The following is a 26,293-nucleotide window of genomic DNA, read 5'->3' on the forward strand; positions in this document are numbered from 1 at the left end:
GAGTCATCTACCTGCTGCAAGCCCTGGGATATACAGTCAATACAAAAAAGTCAAGGCTGATCCCATCCCAAAGAATAACCTTCCTGGGTGCAGAACTGGACACATCAAAACAAATGGCATTTCTAACTGCAGAAAAGAAAGAGCAACTTCCCCTCTACTTCTCGGCATTAACAAAGCAGAGCCATCTAACTGCAAGAAAAGTGCTACAAGCTCTAGGCTTCATGGCATCCTGCATAATACTGGTTCCTCATGCCAGGCTGCATATGAGAAAGCTGCAGTGGTACCTAAAGAATTTGTGGTCTCAGCACAAGCACAGCCTAGAAACCAAAATTCCAATGATCCCATGCCTGAGGCAAGAGTTTTTATGGTGGGCTCAGGCCTGTCAATCAAACACAGGACTACTCTTCTGCAAAAGTCAACCAGGACAAACCATCACTACAGATGCCTCAGACCTCGGTTGGGGGGCACACATGATGGACAAGTGCATTCAAGGCCTATGGACTCAAGACCAACTGCATCTGCACATAAATCTAAAAGAAATGATGGCAGTAAAATTGGCAATCCAGGCATTCAGACCTTTTCTCCAAGAAGGCCAGTTGATGATAAGGACAGACAACACCACAGTTATGTGGTACATCAACAAACAGGGAGGCACACACTCATACCCCCTATGCCGGCTGGCACTGGACCTATGGGATGTGGCTCTGAGCTACAACATTCAGTTACAGGCAATTTATGTACCAGGGAAGGAAAACATTCTAGCAGACATATTAAGCAGAACTACAACAGATGCCCACGAATGGATGCTGCATCCGGACATCTTCAAAACCATCACAAGAGAATGGGGATTACCACAAATAGACTTGTTTGCATCCCCATTCAATCACCAGTTGAAGAAATTCTGCACAAGGACTTACCACCCACTTGCTTGGAAGGTGGACTCCCTATCCTTCAGTTGGAAAAACCTGACAGCATACGCATTCCCACCACTTCCTTTGATGCACAAGGTGCTTCTCAAGATCAAAGAGGAACGTCCGAGGATCATTCTGATAGCCCCAGATTGGCCAAGACAGCATTGGTATCCACTGCTGAGGAGCATGTCCCGGGAACAAATATGGACATTGCCCCTAATCCCATTACTGCTGACACAGAACAACTACAACATCCTGCATCCAAACCTAAAAACTCTGCAGCTAACTGCCTGGAACATTACATAACAGCAATTAACCCAAATTTATCCCAAAGGGTTAAAGACATAATCCTGGAGGCTCGTAGACCTTCAACAAGAAAAAATTATGCAGCAAAATGGAAAAGATATCTCATCTGGAGTACTGCAAAGGGGCAAGATGTGACACTGGTGAACATAGCCAACATCCTGGAGTACTTGGCGGAGCTCTTCCATACAGGCCTGTCCTATTCCTCCATCAAGATACATGCATCAGCTATTTCAGCAGAATACAGCTTGGATCCTCCTGTCTTCTCGCATCCTCTGCTCAGACAGTTTCAGAGAGGAATTAAACATGTAAAACCTCCCAGGAAACCTCCAGTGCCAGCATGGGACTTGGACTTTGTGCTAGAAAAACTGACTCTACCTCCTTTGAACCAGCAGCTACAGCAGAATTGCAATACTTATCCTGGAAGACTGCTTTCCTGCTGGCAATAACTTCAGCAAGAAGGGTCTCTGAACTACAGGCATTAATGGCAGTACAACCCTTCCTGATCTTCCATCAAGATAGAGTGTCCATGAGAACAAATCCTACATTTATGCCTAAGGTGGTATCCAGAGTCTCTTTAAATCAGGCTATCCACCTTCCTACATTCTTCCCCAATCCACAGAACAGGGGAGAAAAGCTCTTACATACCTTGGATGTACACAGACAATTACGCTACTACCTGGACAGGACAAAAAACTATAGAAAAACTGACCAGCTTCTGGTAGCATATGCAACAGGAAAGGAAGGAAAACCAATTTCTAAACAGATAATCTCCAAATGGATAGGAAATTGCGTTAGATTTTGTTACTCCTACCATGGAAAGAAAACTCCAGAGAACATCAGGCCTCACTCCACAAGGGCTACAGCCACTACCACAGCTTTCTTCACGGTGGCTACCAAGGACATTATAGAGGCTGCTACTTGGACCTCCGTGCATACATTTGCCAAGCATTATAACTTACCTCTATACTCTAGATCCCGTGCTGGTTTTGCCACTGCTGTTTTGCAAGGGATCCTGACTACACCATAATCTATTCTCATTTCCTCCTCCCCTAGTTTAGCTATGGTATTCTACCCATTTGTAAAGACTGCAGATGCATCCTTGAAGGACATAGTACAGTTTTGTACCTACCATAAATGTAGATGTCTGAGAGGAATGCAGCTGCAGTCAGGATACCACCCTCCTTCCCCTCTGAGGTACTCCTAGGGTACTTACCAATCTTCAGCTAGCTTGGGGGGGATCTATTATGGTGTATTTGTTTGTATATATGTACATACATGCTTATTTTGTGTGTTTGCTCTCTACTATTTGGAAACTTTAGCATTTATCCAAATTTAGCCATCCAAGAGGGCACCTGGCATCTGGGGCAAGAAACACTGAGGAAAATGGCGTCGGCTGATGCCTTTATACCCGAATGACTGCCGCAATGACGTCGGGTGAAGTGCGACACCAGCCGAAGCCAGACCCAGACTTTGGAATCCGGCCGACCGAAGGGCTGCCTGACGACAGGACAACCCATTTGTAAAGACTGCAGATGCATTCCTCTCGGACATCTACATTTATGGTAGGTACAAAACTGTACTTTTCATGTGTTTCTGTTTGGCCTTATCTCAGTCCCCTGCATACTCACCAAATTTATGTTTGCATTGCAGTGAATCAGAGCCTGCAGGAGGTAAAGGTATTTCCTTACCTGTTCAATTTTCCTTCTGGCTTCCCCAAGTCTAGAGGCATTGATTTTATCGTAGGACTCTTCTACAGTTGTTCCAATCCTTGGTAATCACAGTGAACACAACAAAGTTCCAAACTATGCCATTTCATTTTCTCCTCATTTGTTAGTTGTGAGCTGGACACAATCTTGCATGAAAGACCAGCTTTTTATTGGAAACAATTCTTCCCATCCATAAAGGTTGCACCTCATTTCCTGTACTCTCAAACTGTATTTGCATCTTTGTACTTAAAACTGCTGAGCTTAAGGGTAGCTGCAATTTGTCTTGTGTTTCACACTAGGTAGTACATCAGGGTCTTGCAGTAGTCCTTCAGGGTTCACTGATGTCACATGCATGAATGTATTCCTTCTGAGCACTTCAGGATTTTCATAATGTGGAGGGACTATTTACAATAATGACTACACACCCTTCAGTCCCCCTCTAGGCAGTCACTTTCACACACACACCCCCAGTGGTGATTGCTACCAAAGGTGCTTCTGTCTTGATGTTTCCAGGGCATTGTCAAAAGCTGAGTGTCTAAGGCATGTGATCAGAAACAGACATGTCTACACATCAGTATTTTAGAGAGAAGGATGGTCCTGCTCATTCTGCAGGTCTTTTAAGTCTCCTTCCTTCATGATACTGTTGTTGATTGCAACAGTTTGTGTTGTAGTTCGGACAAGTAGACTGAAATAAATACCTATCCCCGGTGTTGAAAAGCCCTGGGGTATGGGAATGTTTTGTGACTATATAGCACTTTGTGGTAAGAATTGCTTTCTCCAGAAAACTGTGTGGCTAACTGGACATGCTCATTCCTCATCTGCTTGATGTCATTGATGAAAAGAACCATGTTCCACCTATCAGGGCAGCCTTGGTGCAGTCTCTTTGCATGCCCAGTCAGTTCCAAGTGCAGCACCTTCTTTGTCCTAATCTCCCCCTCTGGGAGAGCAGAACAGCTGGTCCGTAACTGTCTTCTAAGATTTTTTTTATGCTTCTCCCTCATTTCTTCTTATCCCAAACTTTATACAGAAAACTAAGACAGATAAGTCCAAAATCATTCAGTTACACCCATTCTGGCTTTTTCCTAGTCTAGTTCCACCTCCTCTGACCTCAGCTCTTTGATAGACCCTTCAGTTGAAGGCCTTTAAGACTTTTCTTGCCCAACTGTTTGGCAAGCCTGACCCAGTCCTTTTGTCTAACCTTGTGGTTATTCCACTTCCACTGATAGCAGGGGACACTATGTACCCTCCTGGGTTTGTCCACATCCTTACTTTTGCTCACTGACCCAGAACTAAGAAAACATATAAAAGTATGAGAGCTCACTTTTCTCTCAGGAAAACATCTTGGAGATTAAACCCTTTTTCAGTATCTGTTTTGGCTGTTTTAGTCTACCTATTCCCAAGAGTTTTGTACAACTTTGTTTTTCCTCCTGTAAAGTTAATTTATCTTGTATTTCTAACTTTCTTGAAAGATTCTTCTTACTAGCTGCATTAAAGGTTTACAAGGCCTTCTACAGGGGTGCCTTCTAAATACATCCATCTTTAAGGTACCTGTCCGTCATCAGGATCTGAATTTCTTAATAGCATAGTTAATTCTACCTCCTGTTGAACCATCTTGTAAGACAGTTAAATACTTTTAGCAAGTTGGGAGCTATTATTAACTCCCCAAGCGATGTTGACATCCTACAGAAAGGCCACACTGAGACCAACGACTGCTGTCAGAACCATGGCTTTAAGCTCAGTGCCAAAAAATGTGTTGTCATCCCCTTTGGGAAAAACCCAGTTCCCATGAATTACCACATTGATGGTAGTCCACAGACCACAGAAGGCATTATAAGAGATCTAGGAACACAGGTTGACAGCAGCCTCTCTTTTGACCACTGCATTGCCACTGTGGTCAGAAAGTCCTGTGTGGCACATCTCATTACTAAGGGTTTTGCATCCAGGAAGAAAAGGTCATTGTCTCTCTCTACTCTTCCTTCATTAGGCCAGTCATTGAGTAGAATGTTCCATTTGGCATGTACCTCACTAAACACCTGCAACAACTGGAGAGGCCACAAAAACACTTCACAAAGAGGATCCTAGGCCTTAAACATTTGTCTTATATGGAAAGCCTAAAAAAACTCCAACTATTCTTTGTCTCATATCGCCTACTTAAAGGTGATCTCTGCTTGACTTACAAAGTCGTGTCTGACCCAGCTCTGTTAGAAATGCTATATCTAAAGAAATCCCAATCCCTCCACACCAAATGCTCCAGAGACCTCAACTTCATTACCACAATCAACAGAGCATGCTGGATGGACAGATTCATAACCCAGAGAATGCCCATGCTATGGAATAGACTTCCCATACATGTTAAGTAGAGCACCTCACTGGTCCTCTTCAAGAGAAATCTTGATGAATGGATGGGAAATAGAAAATTCACCCCAGGGATCACTCCAGTGGCTTTACTCGACAGAGGCACTGGGAACTAAGGTCAGGTGGCACGATGCTAGGGTAATCCTATGGGGTAGGCTTGTAAAGGCCCCAGGGCCATTAGCCTAGTACACACTTATGAACCTATGGAAACCTTTTTCAAGTAGACATCACTTCAGCCTGGAGACTTGTAGAATAGCGAGCCGTATTTTTTTAATCCTCCTTACCTGGTCTTCCTGAAAGTTAAGCTGTCCTTGTGTACTAACCCATATTTTATGCCCATAGTAGCCAAATAAATAGATTTAAACCAGCCCATAAACTTGCCTGTGTTGTTTTCTGAGAAGTTAAGTAGAGGGAAGTATATATTACATAACATGGATGTAACAGGACCAAATCAGTTAAAACAGGTAAGTTTATTGTTTCCTATGCCTCCCATAGGTTAGGTTCCAAACTCTTTCTGGCCAGGTGGCTGTTGAAGTGTGTTACATCTTGGTTTTCAAAATGTAGTAAAGAACTGCCTTTAACCACTAGTGGTGCATTCATCTAGAACAGTGGCTACCTCTTGGGTTTTCTTTTAGAAGGCAGCCATCGATGACATGTGTAACTGTGACATGAGCTACTCTGCATAATTTTGCAAGACATTTTAAGGTGGATGTTATCTTAGTCTAGATCTTCCTTCAGTACCATAGCCACATGAGATGCTCCCTCATTATGCCAAACTGGACATTTGGGGACTGTGTCCTGCTGGTTAAAGAATGCGGGTGGGACCAGTCAAGTCTGACATGAAAGCTCTGTACTTACCATAAAGACTGAGCTCCATGGATTTAAATGGTTCAAGATCTGTTCCCACCATCCACTGGCATTTGGTAAATGATTCTATGGAGGTAACTTTTCAGAAATATTCAGTGTATGTGCTTCATTTTCAAGTGGCACAGCAGAGATCTGGAGTCCTGTAAAGACACTCTGTGCATTAAGAGAAAGGAAAGGTAGTTAAAGCCCTGAAAGATCTATCCTGCTTGGTTAGAGTATGACTGTGGATCTTGTAAATCTGTTATGGTAAGAACAAAAACCTTTTGGTCCAATGTTGCCTTTTCTGTTTCAACTATTAGGTATATTGGATCTGATCTTGGCAACTTTCAGATTCTTGGATTCAAGACTCTGGTTTGTCCCTCTTACCGATAATTATCTTCCTCCCTCACAGTTCCTCATATCTTATTTGCTGCTTGAACTAGCTAGATATGGTTCCAAAGGTTCTTAGTGGTAGTTATACTTCATCTTACATTTTTCAGATAACTGAAGCCCTTTATAGTAGTTTTTCTGAGAATGGATATCTCATCTTATTTAGTGTTAGGTGTTTTGCTCTAGCTTTAAATAGTTTGCTTAGTTGGTATTGCTGCCCTTTTTCCTTCCTTTACCCTTTTAGTGTAAAGATTCCCCCTCAAGCTCCACACACTGCTTGGAGGCAGCCTGTCTGCAAGAAGAGTGCAGTGTTTTTGCTTCTTTTGGGCCATGGGCCCTTTGGATCAGTGGTCAAAATTGGTGCTGAAAGGCCTTCTCCCTGCCACCATGGGAGCGTCTTCCCTGTTGAGTTGTTCTCCTTCTAAGAGAACCAAATAAAAAAGACCAAAGTTGAAAAATCAGGAAAGAGAGTGGGAGAAAGAGAGAGAGGAAAAATATAAGGAGAAGGAGTCGTAGCAAAAGGAGGTCGCAAAGGAATCTAGAAAGAGGTTTCCAGATACCACAGGGGCTGTGAGATCAGTTCCTATATTACCTGAATAGTTGGATCAGACACCTTCATTCTTATCAGAGTCGGAGCCCATTTGGCTCTGTTCACTGACCCCAGCCTTACTTTTGAAACCAACGTTTTTGTCAGAGCCAGTCCAACCCTCTTCTCTGATCTCAGATTAGTAAGAGGTCCATCGATAGTTTCTTCGGGCCACCCTCAACACTCTCTTCTATCAGGTCATTAAGGCCATCGAGGAGTTTATCAGAAGCAAATGTGGACAGGATGCTGTGGAAGTTCCTGAGGACCCAGATACGGATGGGGGGTCCTTCTTACTCCTCCCAGAACTGGTGTACTGTTACCAGGCCTTTCCACCACACTCTTGATTGCTCCTTCCCCAACCTGAACTTCGGATCTGGTGGTTTTGGAGCCAAGCCTTTCTTGTGAGATCCCCTTGTTGGGTCAATAGACTGGACATGAAAACTCAGTATCCATCACCTGCTAGACTCAAATAGCGTCTGACCTCCTGGGGTCCTGGAGCCAAGAGGTTGGCATCTGATCAAGGAGGTTGGGGTCTACTCTGAGTCTTTCAGATCCATCCCTTCCCCTTGGTGTCTCAGCTCTAGATAGTTTATCCATGATGTCTAGTTCAAAATTGAGTTGGGCTGTGTCTTCACAGGGTGTCAAGTCTGGCTTCTCAGATCCCAAAAGGACTCCTTCACTCTGACTTCTGCATCAACCTTCAAGGCACTTAAGAGTATTTTTTCATTATCAAGAGAAGAGGTATCTTGCCATAGTTTGGTTCTATCCCATTTCTCTCTGGCTTCTGCAGTAACCCCTCCTCCCACATCATCCTGTCTCTTTGGGATATCCAGCTTCAGCAGACCTCGACAAGGCTTGCAAGATTAGTTACCCTTCACCTTCTGATTCTTCCCTGGATTGCCCCAGCTGCATTATAACACATGAGAAACTCTTGCAAAAAGAGGCATTTAGACTCCCCTCTGGAATATGTCACAAAGTTGTTGATTTTGATGAAGGGAAGTGTTCTTAAGGTTCTTCTTGGAAGACATGCCCTTTGGGGACATCTTGGAATTGCTTTCCATAAAAGAGGGAGGGGCTGATCTACCGATGCCCATTCCCAACAGGAATCAATATTTCTGTAGCTCTTTGGAGCTGGCCCATCTGCTTTCTGCGTGGTCCCCCAGGCAAACAGTCTGATTGACCTGGAGTCCCAGTGGGCATGGAAGGAGCTGGATGTGGTGAAGCCCCATATTCTGTAAGTCCAGCAAAGTCTTGGTTTCACTACAGGACAGACCTCTGTGGACCAAGGGGGACCACAGTAGATGGCATAGTAGTGGTGATCGCCATAAATGGCAAGCTCTTGGAGGAGAGCTCTTCTGTCCACTTCCTGAACAGGGAGTCTTGAGCCTTGGACAGGTTTGGAAAGTGAATTTTGCTTCGGTAACATTTCCCTTACATGCACTGAATTGTCTGGGATACCTAGCGAGATTTCAGAAAGACTTGACCAAAGAGATATCCAAGTTATTCTCTGGTACCATGACGGCAAAGTCCTGCAAAACAGTGGATTCAGTGTTGCCAACCATAGATCAATTTTGAATGTGTCTCTCTCTCCATCCAACACAGCTTATGCACATCTAGAGCAGTATACACCAGCATTTTCCTACACCGACACACCTGGATGTATATCTGCAGTTCTGTGGAGATCAAATTCAGCATCTTCACCTTTGATGCATCCACTGTTTTTTTGGGCCCAAGGTTAAAGACACTCACCAGGAGTGAACAGGATAGCAAAACCCTCTTTGCCATTGGTATATGCTTTTCCACTATGCAAAGGACTTTTTCCTGTAATCAAAGAAGTGGAAAAGAGGATATGGTTCTTGTAGTTCTCGAGGCTTTGCTCAAAACACTCCTGCAGACAGACCCCCCCTCCCCGAGAAAATGGGTAGTAGAGCAATGGATGTCTCCCTAGAGGCAGAGGTGGGCTGTAGAACCAGGAGCTTTAAGGTCCATTTACTAACCAACATTTTCACTGCTCCTAAAAGGTTGCCCAACTGATGCAGTCGGGGCAACTCTTCTTAAAGCCCCACACCTGGTTGGCCATCACTTCCATTTCATGGGTGCAGAGAGTAATAACAAGAGGCTGTATCATTCTCTATTTATTTCACCAAAATGTCACACACAAACTTCCCAAGTGTTCCATTCCCTGAGGGGAAAGCAGCAGCTCAGGAAGTCACAAAGCTTTTGTGCAGGTAAGTCATCCAGGAGGTCCCGCCAGACTAGTGGAGATCCAGAGACTACTCCAGATTCTTTTTGGTTCTGAAGAAAAATGGGGAGCTCAGGCTCCTCTTGTGCTTCAGCCATCTAAACCAATTTGTGAAATAGACAACTTTCTGGATGGTCATGGTTCATTCCTTTTGCTTCTTCTGAGGATTACTGGATTACAGTCCCATTCAAGGAAAAGCGAAAGAGTAAACATATTACTCCTGCTCTTAAGGATCCACAGAGTTAATGACAGGCCTTCACTCACGGCTTGTTTAGTGCATTTATGGCATTGAAACCTCCTCTGGGAGTTTTTGTTTTAGCTTCCCCTTGGTCCTCTACCCCCCTTAAAAGAGCCAGGGAACAGGATCCTTCTAAGAAGAAGCTGGATTTCGATGGGGAATCCCCTTGCTTACTCTTCCATCTCCTTTGGACTGTGGTTCAGAGAGAGGAATCTACCAGTCCTGATGCTCCTTTTGAAGAGATTTCTTTTGGGGACATGATCTCCAGGATGATGGGGTTTAAATGATTTTGTTTTCAGGTTGCTGAGGTACATAAAACAAGGTATGAATTGCTGCAGATGGATTCTCCTAAACCTGCTGCTGTTCCTCTTGTTTTGGCTGCCTTGTTGGATGCATTTTCCAGTGTTTCCAAATCTTCAGACTTTTAACCCCCTGCTCCTAAGAAACATGATAGATTCTATAGGGTGCCTGAGGACTGTAAATTTTTGTACAGGTGTCCATCTGCTGTCTCGTCGGTGGTGTCTGTAGCTTCTGACAAGCCCTCTCAGGTGCTTCCTTCAACCAAGTTGCTGCCCTCTGTTAGATAGCAGGACCATAGGCTAAGCAAGAAGGTTTATACTTCTGCTACCTTGGCTTACAGGGCTGTTATCAGACTCGTATGTCCAGGTATTTGTTGACTGTTCTATCCCAGGCCTCTTAGGTTATTTCTGATCTTCTAATCTTTGAGGGTAAAACTTCTGCCCTTTCACTGTTAGGGACTTCCACCCAGGTGGCTCATCATTCCATCAAGTGCAATTATGATGCAGCAGATGCTTCTTCTAGGGCTGTTGCTTTTGGGTCAGTGATGAGGAGGTAATCTTGGCTTCAGATTCAACCTTTGCCTAATGATATTAAGGCTAAGTTGATGGGATGCCCCCCTTGATAATGCACACTTGTTTGGTGAAGCTGCTGCTGCTATGTTTGTCCATTCTGGAGAAGGGCAAGGTTTTATAGGAACATAAACACATGTTTGTTTCTCCTGTGCCTAAATTTCAGAGAAACTCCCCTAGTGAGACAACTTTTATTCACAGGCAATCTCACCCTCCTCCTAAATGTATGAAGGGTGCCAAGTGGGCTCCTCCTGCTAAGGCTACTCAGACTTTTGTGCCTCAGAAGTTTTCTTTTCCAAGCAAACCAGGTGCTGTCTGACTATCTTATTCTTCCCAGTGACTTTTCTCTTCACCTTTCTCTGTCTTCCTGTTTGGTTACAGATTACTCAAGATTCCTGGGTCCTGTCCATTATTCACCAGGAGTATTTCATGGTCTGGAAATCCTTTCCTCTTTTATGGGTATTCCTCAACCCCCTCAGGAACAACTCACCTCCTTTCCAGAGGTGCTTCTGGACCTTTTGACTCCAGGTACTATTCAAGAGGTGCTTGTGTCCCAAAGGGGGAAGGGGTTTTACTCCAGGATGTTTCTAGTACCCAGGAAAAAGGGTACTTAGAGACCTATTCTAGACCTGTCTCATCTAAACACTTTTCTAAAGGAGCACTCCTTTTGAATGTTCCCTCTTCAGACTTTGTTCCCTATTTTGCTTCCGCAGGGGTTGCATGGTGTCTCTGGATCTGAATTATGTTTATCTCCATATCCCGACCTATCCCATTTTCAGGAAGTTTTTACATTTCTCTTTTGCTTCTTGGCATTTTCAGTTTTATGCTTTACCCTTTGGCATTTGTACTGCCCCAAGGGTATTTGCCAAATGCCTCACTCCTGTGATTGTTTTTTTTTCAGGATACAGGGGATCCAAGTATTTCCTAACTTGGACAAGCTTCTATTGCAGGCATCCTCTCCAGAGATCCTATTGCACAATCCTCACTTTACTATTTCTCTTCTGCAAAGTCTGGGGTTCACAGTAATGTTCAAAAAGTCTTTTCTTTTTAACTCCTTCTCACGACCATGTTTTTCTAGGATGCACAATACAGACTGTGCCTATGTTGGCATCCTGCCCCCTCCCAAAGTTTTAACACTCATTTCCTTCTTTCAGACTCTACTTCCTCTGACTTCTATAACAGCCAGGGAATTTGAGACCACTGGGGTTCATGGCATCCACTATCCCTATGCCCCATCTGGCCAGACTCCAAATGAGAAAGTTTCAGTGGTTTCTGAAGTCAGTTTGGCTTCAGCATGCGCATCCCCTAGAATTTGAAGTTCCTCTTCTACCTTTCTCAAGAAAGAACTTCACTGGTGGATCCAGCAGTTGTCTCTAAATCCAGGGCTCTCTTTTTATCCTGCTGTTCACAGAAGCTTCAGACTTTGGATGGGGAGAAGCTTTTGGCTCCCTAAAGGTGCATGGGATGTGATTGCCTCTTCAACAGAAAGAGAACATCAGTGTCAAAGAGAAGAGTGCTCTTCGGCTGGCGCTTCAGGATTTTCATCCTGTTTGCTCCTCAGGACCTATTTACAGACAGTACCATAGTGATGTGGTATATCAGCAAACGAGGGGGGGACAAGATCTTATCTTTGTTGGTTGGCACTCCTAGTGTGGGATCTTGCTATTCAGTATCAAGTGACTCTTCGGGCAGTTTACATTCCCTCAGGCTTCTTTTCAGCCTGCAGCTTTAGTTTCCTTGCAACACTGCTCTTGGAAGACAATTCATTTGTTGGCCCTTATTTCTGCCAGATAGGTGTCTGAACTTCAAGCTCTTATGGCGTGTCCTTCTTTTTTGGTTTTTCACAAGGACAGGGTGCCCTTGCATACTAATCCTTCTTTTATGTCCAAGGTGGTGAATGAGTTGTCCCTAAGTCAGTCTATTCATTTGCCCGCTTTTTTTCCCTTCTCCACAGTCCACCATTGAGAAGGTGCTACACACTTTGGATGTGCATAGACAACTCATAGCCTGGACTGGCCACGCTAGCACTGGTACCCACTCTTGTGCAACCTGAAAACAACGCCACCCTGGCACCTACACCAGACCCCTACCCTGCTGTCACAGCAGGAGGGACAGATTTTGCATCCACAGTTGCAAACCCTAAATCTTGCAGCCTGGCTTATTCCTTGAATACTCTACCAGCAACCCTAAGTAAGCAGGTGCTGAACATCATTCTTGAAGCCAGAAGGCCTAGTAATTGGAAATCCTATGCGGAAAAATGAAAACGATATTGTTCTTGGATTCAGTCTAAAGGAAAGGAGACAGCAGTGCCCTCCTTACCTCTAATCCTGGATTACCTAGCAGAGCTGCTCCACAGAGGCCCATCCTTCTCCTCCATTAAGATTCATGCCTCTGCCATTTCGGCTCATTACAATACTGAGCCACCTCTATTTTCTCACCCTCTCATCAAACAGTTCCTGAGAGGGGCCAACAACTTAAGGCCCCTAAGAAGAGCACCCACCCCTTATTGGGACCTTAACTTTTTACTGGAAAAGATCACGTGTCCACCTTTTGAACCTGCTGCTTCAGCAGAGTTAAAATTCCTCTCTTGGAAAACAGCCTTGCTTCTAGCCATTACTTCAGCTAGAAGAGTGTCTGAGCTACAGGCACTGATGGTGGAACCCTTTGTCTTCCATGCTGACAGGGTTTCCCTCAGGACTAACACATCCTTTATGCCTAAGGTGGTGTCCAGTGTGGCCATAAACCAATCCATCCATTTGCCAACCTTCTTCCCTAACCCTCAGAATAAAGGGGAAAGGATCCTGAACTCTTTGGACATGCACAGACAGCTCAGGTTCTACCTTGATGGGACTAAACCTTTCAGAAAATCTGACCAGTTGCTAGAGTCAGCTTTGCAACAGAGGCAGAGGGTAAGGCCATTTCTAAACAAGCCATTTCCAAATGGTTAGCACACTGCATTCATTTCTGCTACAAGCACCATGGAAAACCCACCCCTCAGGGGGTCAGAACACATTCCACTATGGCTACTTCTACGTCTACACCATTTCTCAGGGGAGTCCCTACCAGGGACATTCTGGAAGCTGCTTCCTGGAGTTCTGTATACACCTTCATCAAGCATTACCACTTTTCTATCTTTTCCAAATCCAGGGCAGGATTTGCTACAGCAGTCTTGCAGGGCCTACTAGCCAGCCCTAACTCTTCTTGACTGCCTCCACCCTTTCTCAGCTTTGGGAATCAACCCAAGTGTGATGACTGCACAGTGAAACACGAAGAACATAGTACAGTTGTGTACACTTATCATAAATGTAGATGTTGAGTGTATTCACTGTTGCAGTCCTGGTTTCCCTCCCTCCAGCCCCCTGGTTTTCTCTATCTTTCTATCTCCTTTCTGTGGCTATTCCTAATGGTATTGGTATTTACTTTTTACTGATGGTGGTTTCCACACCATATACTAGCTCCCTATTTGGGGGCTCCTGACATTTGGGGCAAGAAAAACTGATGTAATGGCGTAGGCTGCCTGTTTTTATACCCCTGATGACCTGGCATCATGGAAGAAGCAACATCATCCGACGCAGAAATACTAAGACTCTGGTATTCAGGCCGACTGAGGGCTACCTGCAGGCAGATAACCCAAGTGTGATGACTGCAACAGTGAATACACTCTAACATCTACATTTATGGTAAGTGTACACAACTGTACTTTAGCTGTCCTGGAGGATGGCCTTGGTCACTTTGATAGGTGAGTAGCTTCACCTGTCACTTGACGAGTGCATATTTTGCTTAACTGTAATCTGTGTAAAGCAACTGCCCTTTCCCATTGTCTTTAGCATATCTATTTGACAAAATTTAGAAAACAAAAGCTGATTCAGTCATCTGAATTTTATGACTGTTGCACATAACTGTGCGTCTGTCATGGTTTTATTTTAATAAATAACTAGAAATTGCTGCTGTTGTCTAGCCTTTGTGGTAATAGTAATGCCCCCAGGCCTGATGTTTCAGGGAAATGCCTGATATATGCCACAGGTGGATGTTCTCTCCAACCCTGGATGATCAATTGTTTAGTTGGAGCACCCACCTTGGATGGGATTATTGTGCTTAACAGATGACATCAGTGCGTTTTTGTGTGTGGTTTTGTAATTTTAAGAAACTTTTTTTTAAAGAAGCGATTCAGATTCTGCACTGTTAGAAATATCTTGATAATAAGCAGTGAATATATGTATCAGATTGCAAATCTGTGTGCATGTGTTTTGAGTTCATACATTTAAGCCTGTTGTTGGCTGTGTGTGTTTGACTTTCTAGTACTTCTCTGATTGGCTTGGAGCTGTGACAATCTGTTTTACATTTCCTGAAATGGTTCATACATTTTAACAACATAGCTTTAGTGGTAATAAACACTGTTTTAAAATATCCGAATTGCGCTTTTCTGACTGGAGTCATGATATTTTGCATTACACTTCATAGGAATGGATTAGTAGCATGCATTTATTTTAAAATAATTCCAAAAATAATAATTGGAGTAGCTGTGATGTTCTGCATCTTGTTGTGAGCTGCAGTACACATTTTAGCAATATAGTGCTATTCTGTTGTAAAAAGCACTATGCTTCAGTATCTGGATTGTACTGCTTTGACTGGATGTGTGAAAATTTTCATTGCATTTTACAAGCAATGCAGAGATAACATACAGTATTAAAAAATGAGACGTATTGTTAGCAGCATAAAACTATTGGGTTGGAGCTATGACGTAAAGCAAGATACAGCCATAAATGAGAATGATCTGTGTGAAGGTTGTCCTAGTATGAAAACATACAACCAAAAAGAAGGTGCAAATGCCATCAAACAGTTGACAGTTTTGGCAACAGTTCTGACAACTGAACTGTGAAATTGGCAAGTTGCTCAGAGATGAGATAGTCTTTGGAAATACTAAGATGATTGGTAGGTTAATGAGAGAGTTGAGGATAGGAGGTGATAAGCATTAGAATGACATGGTTACTTTTGCATCACAGTGTGTGGTGCATGGACTGACAAACGGTACTTTCACCTAGCAGTGAACATTTTTAGCTTCTTTTGTATAAGAAAAAATGGTACTTGCGTATTATCACAACCAGATTTTTAACAGCAGCTCCAGGTGCTTAATGATCATGAAATATGGTCATTACAGTTGTTGAAATGTCATATAATGTGTGCCCTGTAGCACTACATTTTGTTTTGCATGTACTGATATGAATAAAATGTTAAAAAAATTACTGCTCGTGTTTCTGTTTGCACCTTACTGCCACTATTTGTTATTTCAAGTCCGCCTGCTGCACATTTATTTCTCGTGGCAAGAACTACTAACTACTATTATTCCCACTACAAAGTAATACCAAACAACAGACTGAGCACCCCGCATCATTACAGCATTAATGAAATCAGTGATCATTGTACTACAAAGTGTCTTTATCAGAACACGGCACCTTCACAATGCAAAACACCTCAGTACTACCAACTTACTGATTTAGAAACAACCGGAGAATCAGCTGTCAACGTCATCCACCATCATAATTTACAATCATTACAATGTAATGGTTCTTTTAAACATCGCTTAAAACAGTGGTTAAAAATGAACAAGTTTAACAAACAAATTCTCTGTGCCTTTGTTTTCATTGTCTGAAGACTTCCTTGCACAAACTCAAAAGAATCCAACAAACACTACAAAAGCAGCCATGATAACTCAATCGTGCATCTGTAACACACGCAAAACATGAAGATTTCCCAAGTTGTTTCTGTTCCTAAAAGCAAGGTAAATTTTTTGCCGCTACTGCTGACTTAACAGTAACAGTTTCCACTATTTCAAGCATTGTTTTCTGTGGGGGTATGCGCATTTCGCAACCACGAAAATGTGGTTGCGTCGTGATAATATGCAAGTACCAAAAATACTTTTAAAATTTGTATTCTCCATACGCTGATATCACAGAGTAAAAATAGTGAACTTTAATAACCTCAGTGGTGTCAGCACAAGAAAAATGAGTTGTCTTTAGATTTTAATTTGATCATAACCACTTCATGTGTGAAGCTGCCCAATTAAAGTGTATGGATACACCATACTCTATTCCATGGTAGCATCACTGTAGGAAAGTAAGTGTATTTGTGCTGTAGTTATTACTCAAAAATGTAAGGAAAGACTGGCAGGAAAATGCATTGCTTTACTTGAGTCAGCAAATGTTGCAATATCTTTTTTGTTTTTTATTGGATTTTAAGCAGTATTATCAGCTTAGTATTTCTGTGGTTTGACCAATGAGATATTTAGTATTTCTAAAGTCTGCTTGCTAAGTAAGTTTTGCTATATTTCGCATTTATATCGCGTGTTTGCTTTTTGTTTGTTTTTTTTTTCCCGAAATTTCTCCTACTTTGCAGTTGACGTGTTTTTTTTTTTTTTTTCTTTTTTACAGGAACAGCGAATGAAAATTGATAGAGAATTTGCTTCGTGGCTTAAGGAATGTCATGAGAAATATGACAAACAAATCAAGTTTTGTGGCTTCAAAGGAATTGTAACACGACATGAATTGCCAGCTAAAAGAATGCAGCACCCTTGGTGTCAGTATACAGCCATTGAGTGGGATGGCAAAACATACAAAGCTGGACAGCTTGTAAGTTTCCTTTATTTGATGTTGCACTTCTTTTGTACACAGAATGTCATTTGCATGAGATTCATTATTTAATTTTCTTCAGAATATTTTGTTAGTCATGTGGACAATGTCATCATGCAGTTGCACAGATTCGTTGATAAATTTGTTTATGAAAGTTTGCTTAAATTGTATTGTTTTAATGTTTTTTTTAGCTGTGATGATTTTTAATTGTCTCATGGCAAATTTATGGGAAAACACAGAACATGTTCATTTGTTACACTGTGAAAATATATCTTCAGTGTTTTGTAAAACTGTTGAAGTATAGCCAAGGCTGCAGCACAGAGGTTTTAACACTAACTATACCCTGGATGACCCAGGCTCTATTAATATAGAATGTACTGAATGATGGGAGTGAGTTGCCCGTCTTGTGGGATGGTGGAGTCCTACTGTAAGAGAAGTTCCAGAACTGCAGCTCTTGTATTACAAACTCTACATAACATGTGTCTTCCTGGGAGTGTTCATGCAGTCAAGCTTGAATTGGGGGTGTACAGAGCACACATTTGCACTTGGTCCATCATAGAAGACACTGACACATGCTTTCTAATCAAAAGGGAATTTTAATAGGCATACCAAAAATGTTTGTTAACCCATGCTGATTGATGACTGCAGTTGCTATCTCTTGTCCTTCTGGTCTCCTAAGACAGAGAAAGTCAGGAGGAGTGTTTGGGCCAGTAGGGCTAGTTTCTTGATGGTCACTGGGGGGAGGTCAAAAGAGAGAACAATAAAGAAAAAAGTAGTAGTCCAAAACATAGTTGTCAAGTTGCCATGTCACTGTATTAATGTGAAGTTTGCCATTTTTTATGCATCTGTCAGGAAAGTGGTATAGTTATCAGTGAAGTCATAGTTCATGCAAAAAAATACTTGGATATATTAATGTAACATTCAAGATGTACTGTATAGTCATATTCATGTAGTGTTAACTTTACGTAAAACCTCAATTGATACCTTGTGTTTCTTAGGTTAAGACCATCAAAACACAGCCAATAATCTATGGAAGCATTGTTCATTTTCTTTTGTATGGATATCATGATGGAGATGTATATGCTACTGGAGGAGAAGTCCAAATTGTTGTGGTAAGGTCTTATTTAAAACTTTTTTGTATTTCTTTCACAGCCATTCATAACACATCTTCATATTGTTACATGTATCAGGCATGTTTAGAAAAAGTAAAGAAAACAGTAGGAACCCACTGTATACATAAAATTTTAGTCGGTCTCAGTTTCAGAAAAAAGTTGTATTCTGTGTTCAGCATTTCACTTATGACATTTTTGTAGGGCAGAAGCGCATCAACATAAAGAAATTGCCTCTCCTTATACATAGATCTATTAACATGCTAGCATTAGATTTTAATGTACTGAGGAACTGTTTGAGAATTGCAGTGCTACATTTCATTCACATGTGTCGATGATTAATATAATTTATTTTACTGTATAATTTTCTGATAGTGAATTGTGATACATTGGTTATCACTACTGTCTCAGCGCACTTAGTTCTGTAGTTTACTGTCTGTAGTTATTTCTGTTCACAGTTTGCATGTTCTCTATGTCATTGTTTTACAGCTGTTCTCATTCCTATCCTCCACCAAGCTGCCCTTGGCATGCCTTTTGGATGATGTCCTGACTGAAATCACTGTTGCAGTATTCCTAATCAATGGGTTATTACCCCTGATGTCCAGCAGAAGTATCTAAGCTTTACCTTATGAAGATCTTGGGTCTGATGTCTGACCTTAGCTTGTAAAAGTATGGGGTATATAAGCAGATGCACGAGCATAACTCCTCAGAGTATTCTGCCACCAACCAGATTGCAGGTTGTGTATCCATCCGACTGTCATTAGGTTGTTGGTATACTATTGCTTCAAGTAAACGGATAAGTGCCCCACTGGGGAACCTTCTTTTACCTTTGTAAAGTGTTTTGCTTACCGATATAAGATGTCACTTAGGAGAGGTAATTGTGAGTGTTGTAGGAAAATCTTGTACAAAGCGTTGCATACCCAGTGCCTTTTCCACATAGGAGCGGAACACAACTAGGTCTATTCCATTTGACAGTTTGTATCCAAGATGTTGAGATCCCATTTGTCCTTGCTAAGTACTTTTTCAGGAGACTCAGCACCTGAAACTCTTGGCCCACTACAAGATGATGGACCCTGATTCCCCAGACATACCTCAGCCACTTAAAAAAACAGAAAAATTTAAAAAGACCTAAGCGCTATAAAAGTAAGACAAAACCAGACATATCTTAATAGAACCACAGGCTGTACCATGCATCTTAGCATGGATAACCTTTATTTTAGGTTAGCTAGAGTCTGAGGGTGGGGGGGCTCTTATTTTGAACATCTCTTCCTATTAGGAAGGTAAAAATTCAGTATTTGAAGATGTACACAGTTTTGTGTGTTAGTGTTAACAAGTTTTAGGTGGGGTATTGGGTGTGTGTGTGTATTTTTATTTGAGGGTTTTCAATAAAACAAAAAGTTCTCTTAAGATGTGACAGAGGCTCAAATGGAGATGACATGAAACAACTGTATGAAAGATTAACCTGCAAAGCAGTACATGCATGTAACACAGAAACTGAACCTACACATTTTATGTACAACAACTTTTTTGTTAAAAGGTGGGAATAATAATCCCTCAAGAATATGATGCTTTTTATAATGTCTTTAAATGTTAATGGTCTTACAAATGAGTACATAAAAGAAAGCGCAGTGAACTATATTAAAAATGTAGAGTGCAAATAGTTATGCTACAAGAGACACACTTGGAAAGAACTGAACATGTGAATTTGAACCAGAGGAAGCAGAATGTAAGAAAATACCGCTGTTGTTGGTGGGTCTTGATGTAGCGAAAGCATTTGACAGAGTAAGCTGGGATTTTGAGCAGAGCAGTGGAAGCATTTGCATTCCCTGATAAAATTGTAAGGTTGATTAGGAGGATATATGAAGGATTGGAGGCGAAAATTAAAGTGGGTGGGGTCCTCTTTTATAACCACTGCTTGAGCAGAGGAACCAGGCAGGGGTGTCCTCTCTCCCCTTTATTTGCATTATATTTAGAACTATTGGCAAAGAAAATAAGGGACTCAGAAATTTAGGTTCATAGATTATTACTAGGCTAACTGCCGTTGTGGGTCATTTTAAGCCTAAAAGACAAAAGAGAAGAGCCAGCAAAACATGACCCAATAAAGAAATAAACTTTCATTGGTAAAAAACCATAGCCCAAAGGCACAGCAAAGAATAATACAGAGTTAACTGTACACAGCCTTCCTCAGTGTGAAACTAGCAGATTCAAAGCTGTCATTAAATACACTACAAACAAAAATGATTGGTTAAACCTAAAGCTTGTCATTTAATCCTGGTGGGAGTAAACCACCTAACTTAATAATCCATTTTTTCTCTTTAGAATTCAATAAAGAGTGCCAACCAGTTTTATTCACTTTTTTGCCATGAATGATGTCAGTAATGGTAAAAAGAAAAGTGGCTGTAGGATGTGTTTGCTGATGTTTATATAGAGCGTTATGTATTCTGCCTTTTTTGATGTTGCTAATGTGCTCTGAAATTCTCAATCTTAATGGTCTAGAGGTTTGACCTATATAGAATGCCCCACATGTGCATGTGGCTAAATAAACAACCCAATCAGAGCTACAGTTAGCAAAAAAATTAATATTGTATACAATGGAGGAATTTCTACTAGTGAATTCCTTGGTTTTGGAAATTTTGTTGCAATTGGTACAATGTCCACAAGGATAACATCCTACTGGTATGCTGCCAGTAAGGGTAGTTTGAATAGGTTCTGGAAGACCTGTATCATGTGTATGTTTGTAATGACTGAAGCAACTGCCCAGATTTCTGCCTTTCCTGAATGAAAAAAGGCATTGATTAGGAACAATGGTAGACAGATCATTGTCATACAATAATAGGTTCCAATGTCTGTGAATACTCTGGATTAGACTGTCCGAATTTCTACCATAGGTAGTGGTAAACCTGATTGGTTGAGGGGCAGATTGATGATCCGTCTTGTAGGATAATAAATCATCCCTATTCATATGGCTTACTTTATGTATAGCATCAAAAACATGCCCCATTTTATATCCCCTGGTCCTAAAACGTCTGGTTAAATCCCTACTCTTGCCAGAGCAAATGTGTTTCATCCTGATGAATTGGGATTTTGGAATACTTTTAGAAATATGAGGGGGATGGAAGCTGGAGGCATGTAATATAGTGTTGTATTCGGGATGTTTCCTGTAGACTAGAGTCCCAAGGTTATGGTCAGGTAATCTATTAATGGATACATCTAGAAAAGTGATGTGGCTATGCTCATAATGCAAAGTAAACTCAAGACCCCATTTATTATTATTGAGATATGCTAGAAAATCAAACAGCCCTTCGAGTTCACCCTTCCATACGGCCCAGCAATCATCAAGGTAGCGTCTCCAAATATCAAGCTGTTCCAAGTAAATGTTGTTATTGCTATTATATATAAGATCTTTCTCAACATAAGCCATAAAGAGATCCGCATAGATGGGTGCAAAGGATGAACCCATGGCAGTACCCTTGGTCTGCCAATAACAAACGTCCTGATACAAAAAGACATGGTTAGTCAAAACATAAGAGGCCATATCCAACAGGAATTCATTATATTCAGATGATTATAATCCAGAAGTGTTAAGCCAGTAAGACAGAGCTTCTAAACCACCAGAATGGGGAATGTTGGTATATAGGGCACTTACTTCAAAAGTACATATGCGCCAGTCAGGCTCTAGTTGTGTGTCAGAAATGATTTGTAAAAAATTGGTAGTATCTCGTAATCTTGAGCGAATGGAAAGTAGTAGGGGCTTAAGTTTATTGGTCAAAAAAAGGGATAAAGGCTTTGTAATATATCCCCTACCTGATACAATTGGTCTGCCTGGGGGGTGTATGGGGTCCTTGTGTACCTTTGGCAAAAAATAGATATATTGATTCAAAGAATCATGAACTAGAAGTTGGTGCATAGTATCACTGTCAATAATGGAAGCTTCCTTTGCATGGGACAAAAATTCTTGAATTTCATTTTGAAATCTAGACGTAGGATTGATAACCATTTTGGCATAATATTTTTCATCAGATAATTGTCTCATGGCTTCCTGATCATAGTATTGCCAATCTAGGACCACAACAGCACCCCCTTGTCTGCTGAGATGATCACAATATCATGATTATTTTGTAGATCTATGATTGCCTTTTGTTCATGGATGGAAATGTTATTAGGTTTGATACTGGATACTGACCTGGCATAATGCAGATCTTTAAGAATGTTATTCTGGAACTGTAAAACAACAGGGTGCATAGGTGGAGTAAATTGTGATTTATGGTAGATAAATTTGTCTGAAAACTAAAAATCATTAGTGCAACCAAAAAACATTCTTAGATTGAGCAATCTACAGAAAGATACAACATCTTGTGCAAATGAGTCTTCAGCAACAAAAAAAACAGGGACAAATGTTAACCCTTTATTAAGAATGGTGACTTCAGTTGGTGATAAAACATAGCTTGATAGATTTAAAACATTGTTATTCAATGGAAATTCTAGTTCTTCATCGCTAATTGAAGCAAACCTTGAATGCCGTTTATTGCCTTTGTGTTTCCTCCCCCCTCTTTTATACTTGTTCCTAAAGGGACCCCTGGTGAGGCTCTTTTCGGTGAGGGTGACCCAGATGCAGTCTGCAGTTCATTCTCCAGGCCAGAGGAAAGCTCATCAGTGGAGGAGCCAGTATCAGAAACATAATTCTTCAGGATAGATTTTGGTCTTTTCCTCTTTGAAGGGCGGCTTTGTTGTATATTAAATTTCACATGTTTAGTCGAACTAAAAGTGTTACTCCCCTGATAATCCGCCAAGTCTCTGTTGAATTTTTGGATTTTCTTTGATTTTAATTGGGTCTCCAGATTATTTAAGTCAGAAACTACCTTGTTGAGTTGTTCAGCAAAAAAAAGTTTCATTTTCATAAGGTTTGACTTCATTAGCCAAACCCAAAACTGTATTAACTTCCTTGTCAATGACACGCTCATAGTATTTATTTAGAGCCTTAACAAAAGACATACTGGCTTGGTGTTGGATACCAGCCCATTCATGTGATAGATCATCATCGATTTCTGCCACTAAAGGCTGGATCCTTACTCTTAACCCACGTGGGGTGATGTCTTTAGCAATATAGGCTTTAAATAATTTTGCATGCCAAACATTAGATCTTAATAACCTAAGATGTTTGTGTAGTTTGTCAAATGCCAAATTACAAATTGTTTCAGACCCTATAGGTTCATCCATATTAGTGTCATTAGTGCTGGGTCCCAATCCAAAAACTCTTAGGTCCTCTCTTTCAAAGGATAGACCCGAAACCAAACTGAGAAGATCCATGACACTTGATGAAAAAAATTTTTATACAAATAGACAATAATAGCTCAAAGGCTATGTCATATAAAGAGACAATAGTGGACCCAATAATAAATGGACCACGTCTCATAAATTGGAACTAGTCAGTGGTTCAAATTGGACAAGGATCCAAATAAATGGAAATAGGGCATATAGTGGTCAGTCTGACACAACGTGAGTAGAAAAAGACTCAAAATAACTGGAGACCCAAATCATAATATCCCACAACGTGGTGTAACAGGAAAATTAAAATAAGAGAAAAGACAGGCCGAATTATCAGGAGGAGCAAACCAAAGCCTTTCAAAATAGGAAACAGACCAAATTAACCTAATGTTAAAATACTGAACTGAGCTAACCCTAGGGTATGTAATAGCCCAAAATGATCAAAATTGAGTATAAACTGCACATATGAAATTGTATTAGTATTAAGTTCAGATTTAGGCAATGGGTGGATTAACCAAACAACAATTGCTGGTTAATGGAAATTATAAACCAGTCATAAACAGCAATGAAAGTACAAAAGTGCAATATTAAATATATCTGGCAAAATATAGCATAGGGTAATGTATTAGTCACAGTATCTAAAATCACCCAAATGCAATGGAGAATGGAGAAAACCTGTGTGTTACATAAATGAGATGCTATAAAAAATATATAGGAGCTGGCCGGTAGAAAAAGACAATCCACTGGTTCATAATAACATCTAGATGAATTTAAGCAAACAATGACAGAGCGCCAATATATGGACAATATCTAACTAAAAATGTGTGGTCTATTAGGCAAAAAAACTGCCAACTAGGTTAAGAAATATCATAAATATCAAAAGGTTATTGAACAGGAGACACATTTATATCATATAATTTATCCAAAGCATAAAGTAATGAAAAAATGAGTCAAATAGTTGAAAACACCACATAACTAATAATAATAAGCAAGTAAAAACATGAAACCTGTCCTAAACCTGCATAAACCTGCAAAGATATTATAAATGTATATTCTTGATTTAGCCAAACAGCAAAAAACAAACAATTACTGCCAACGGCAGTGTAAAGATAGACCAATTATACAATTATAGAACAATTAAAAATGTCCATCAGGTGGATCGACACGGAGAAATCGACCAGTCCAGCCAATATACTTTAAGGTTGCAACAATTGTAGACACTGAAGATGGTTCGCGAAACCAGTAATTCAAGCACATAAGTAAAAAAATGGCTCGATAATCACAACCAAATATTTGCGATAGTTTGTCTATATCCATGGATCTAAATTTAGTTCCAGAATGTTATATATCCAAGTGAAAGCATGTGGCAATCGCTAATATATAAACACTTCCATCCAGAAACGAAGATGTAACGGTCACAACAAAAAATAAGTATATCCCATTTAAATGAGTATTCGTATTAGCAAAAAAATTAAAAAAATATGCAATATACTCATCAAAAATCAAGTCCCAAATAGTTTCGGAGGCAATCACCACGATGATTTAATCCAAAAAAGGGGAAAAATCCAACCTTGCGAATGAACAGCAGACTGCACCAGGGCCACGCCAACGCCCAACTGAGACACAGGTGTAACAGTCAAAACGGCACTTCCTGAGTGTGGGTAGCGTATGGAGAAAACCAAATGCCCGTAATAGGTGTGCGCTTGGGCAACCAAAATCAGTGTACATAGATTAAATAAAGTTGAAGCAAATGCCCATAAAAATATACACATCAGCCAAGAGCCAGAGTTTAAATGATAGATCCAAAACCAGGAAATCCTCGAACAGCCCACAAAGGCTGTATAATTATATGCAAAGCATAATTGTCCATAGAAAAAAACAAATTGTAGTATTGATCAAAAAGTGCCAAAACCATCCAAAAAGGACATCATAGATGGTAATATAAAAAATATATAAAAATAATATGCTGAAAATTGGAGAGAAAAAATGGATAATCCAAGGCAGTAGGTAGTCCAAAATGAGTTATCATACAAAGTATAAGAGCTTGATAAAAATCAAAGCCCTAAAAGGTCAGGCTTCCAGCAAGCAAAAAGTAAAGTCACTGTACCAAAAATAAAGCATGCACGGAAGCAGCTGCATGGCTCGATAGGTAATCCAAAAAGACAAAAGAGAAGAGCCAGCAAAACATGACCCAATAAAGAAATAAACTTTTATTGGTAAAAAAACATAGTCCAAAGGGACAGCAAAGAATAATACAGACTGGTTTCGGCTGGTTTAACTGTACACAGCCTTCCTCAGTGTGAAACTAGCAGATTCAAAGCTGTCATTAAATACACTACAAACAAAAATGATTGGTTAAACCTAAAGCTTGTCATTTAATCCTGGTGGGAATAAACCACCTAACTTAATAATCCATTTTTTCTCTTTAGAATTCAATAAAGAGTGCCAACCAGTTTTATTCACTTTTTTGCCATGAATGATGTCAATAATGGTAAAAAGAAAAGTGGATGTAGGATGTGTTTGCTGATGTTTATATAGAGCGTTATGTATTCTGCCTTTTTTGATGTTGCTAATGTGCTCTGAAATTCTCAATCTTAATGGTCTAGAGGTTTGACCTATATAGAATGCCCCACATGTGCATGTGGCTAAATAAACAACCCAATCAGAGCTACAGTTAGCAAAAAACTTAATATTGTATACAATGGAGGAATTTCTACTAGTGAATTCCTTGGTTTTGGAAATTTTGTTGCAATTGGTACAATGTCCACAAGGATAACATCCTTCTGGTATGCTGCCAGTAAGGGTAGTTTGAATAGGTTCTGGAAGACCTGTATCATGTTTTGG

At 40.7% G+C, this 26,293-nt stretch overlaps 1 protein-coding gene across 1 annotated transcript in view; it reads left to right on the plus strand.

Annotated features, from left to right (window-relative positions):
* SMCHD1 (structural maintenance of chromosomes flexible hinge domain containing 1) overlaps positions 1 to 26,293 on the plus strand; it is a 3,546,415-nt gene that overhangs the window by 801,538 nt on the left and 2,718,584 nt on the right. The window contains exons 13-14 of the mRNA XM_044065561.1: positions 16,878 to 17,075; positions 18,074 to 18,187. Of these exons, the coding sequence (XP_043921496.1) occupies positions 16,878 to 17,075; positions 18,074 to 18,187 (312 nt within the window). The remainder of the gene's footprint in view (positions 1 to 16,877; positions 17,076 to 18,073; positions 18,188 to 26,293) is intronic.

This window comes from Protopterus annectens, chromosome 3.part0, assembly GCF_019279795.1.
Source record: "Protopterus annectens isolate FY-2018-M chromosome 3.part0, PAN1.0, whole genome shotgun sequence".
Classification (NCBI taxonomy): Eukaryota; Metazoa; Chordata; order Ceratodontiformes; family Protopteridae; genus Protopterus; species Protopterus annectens.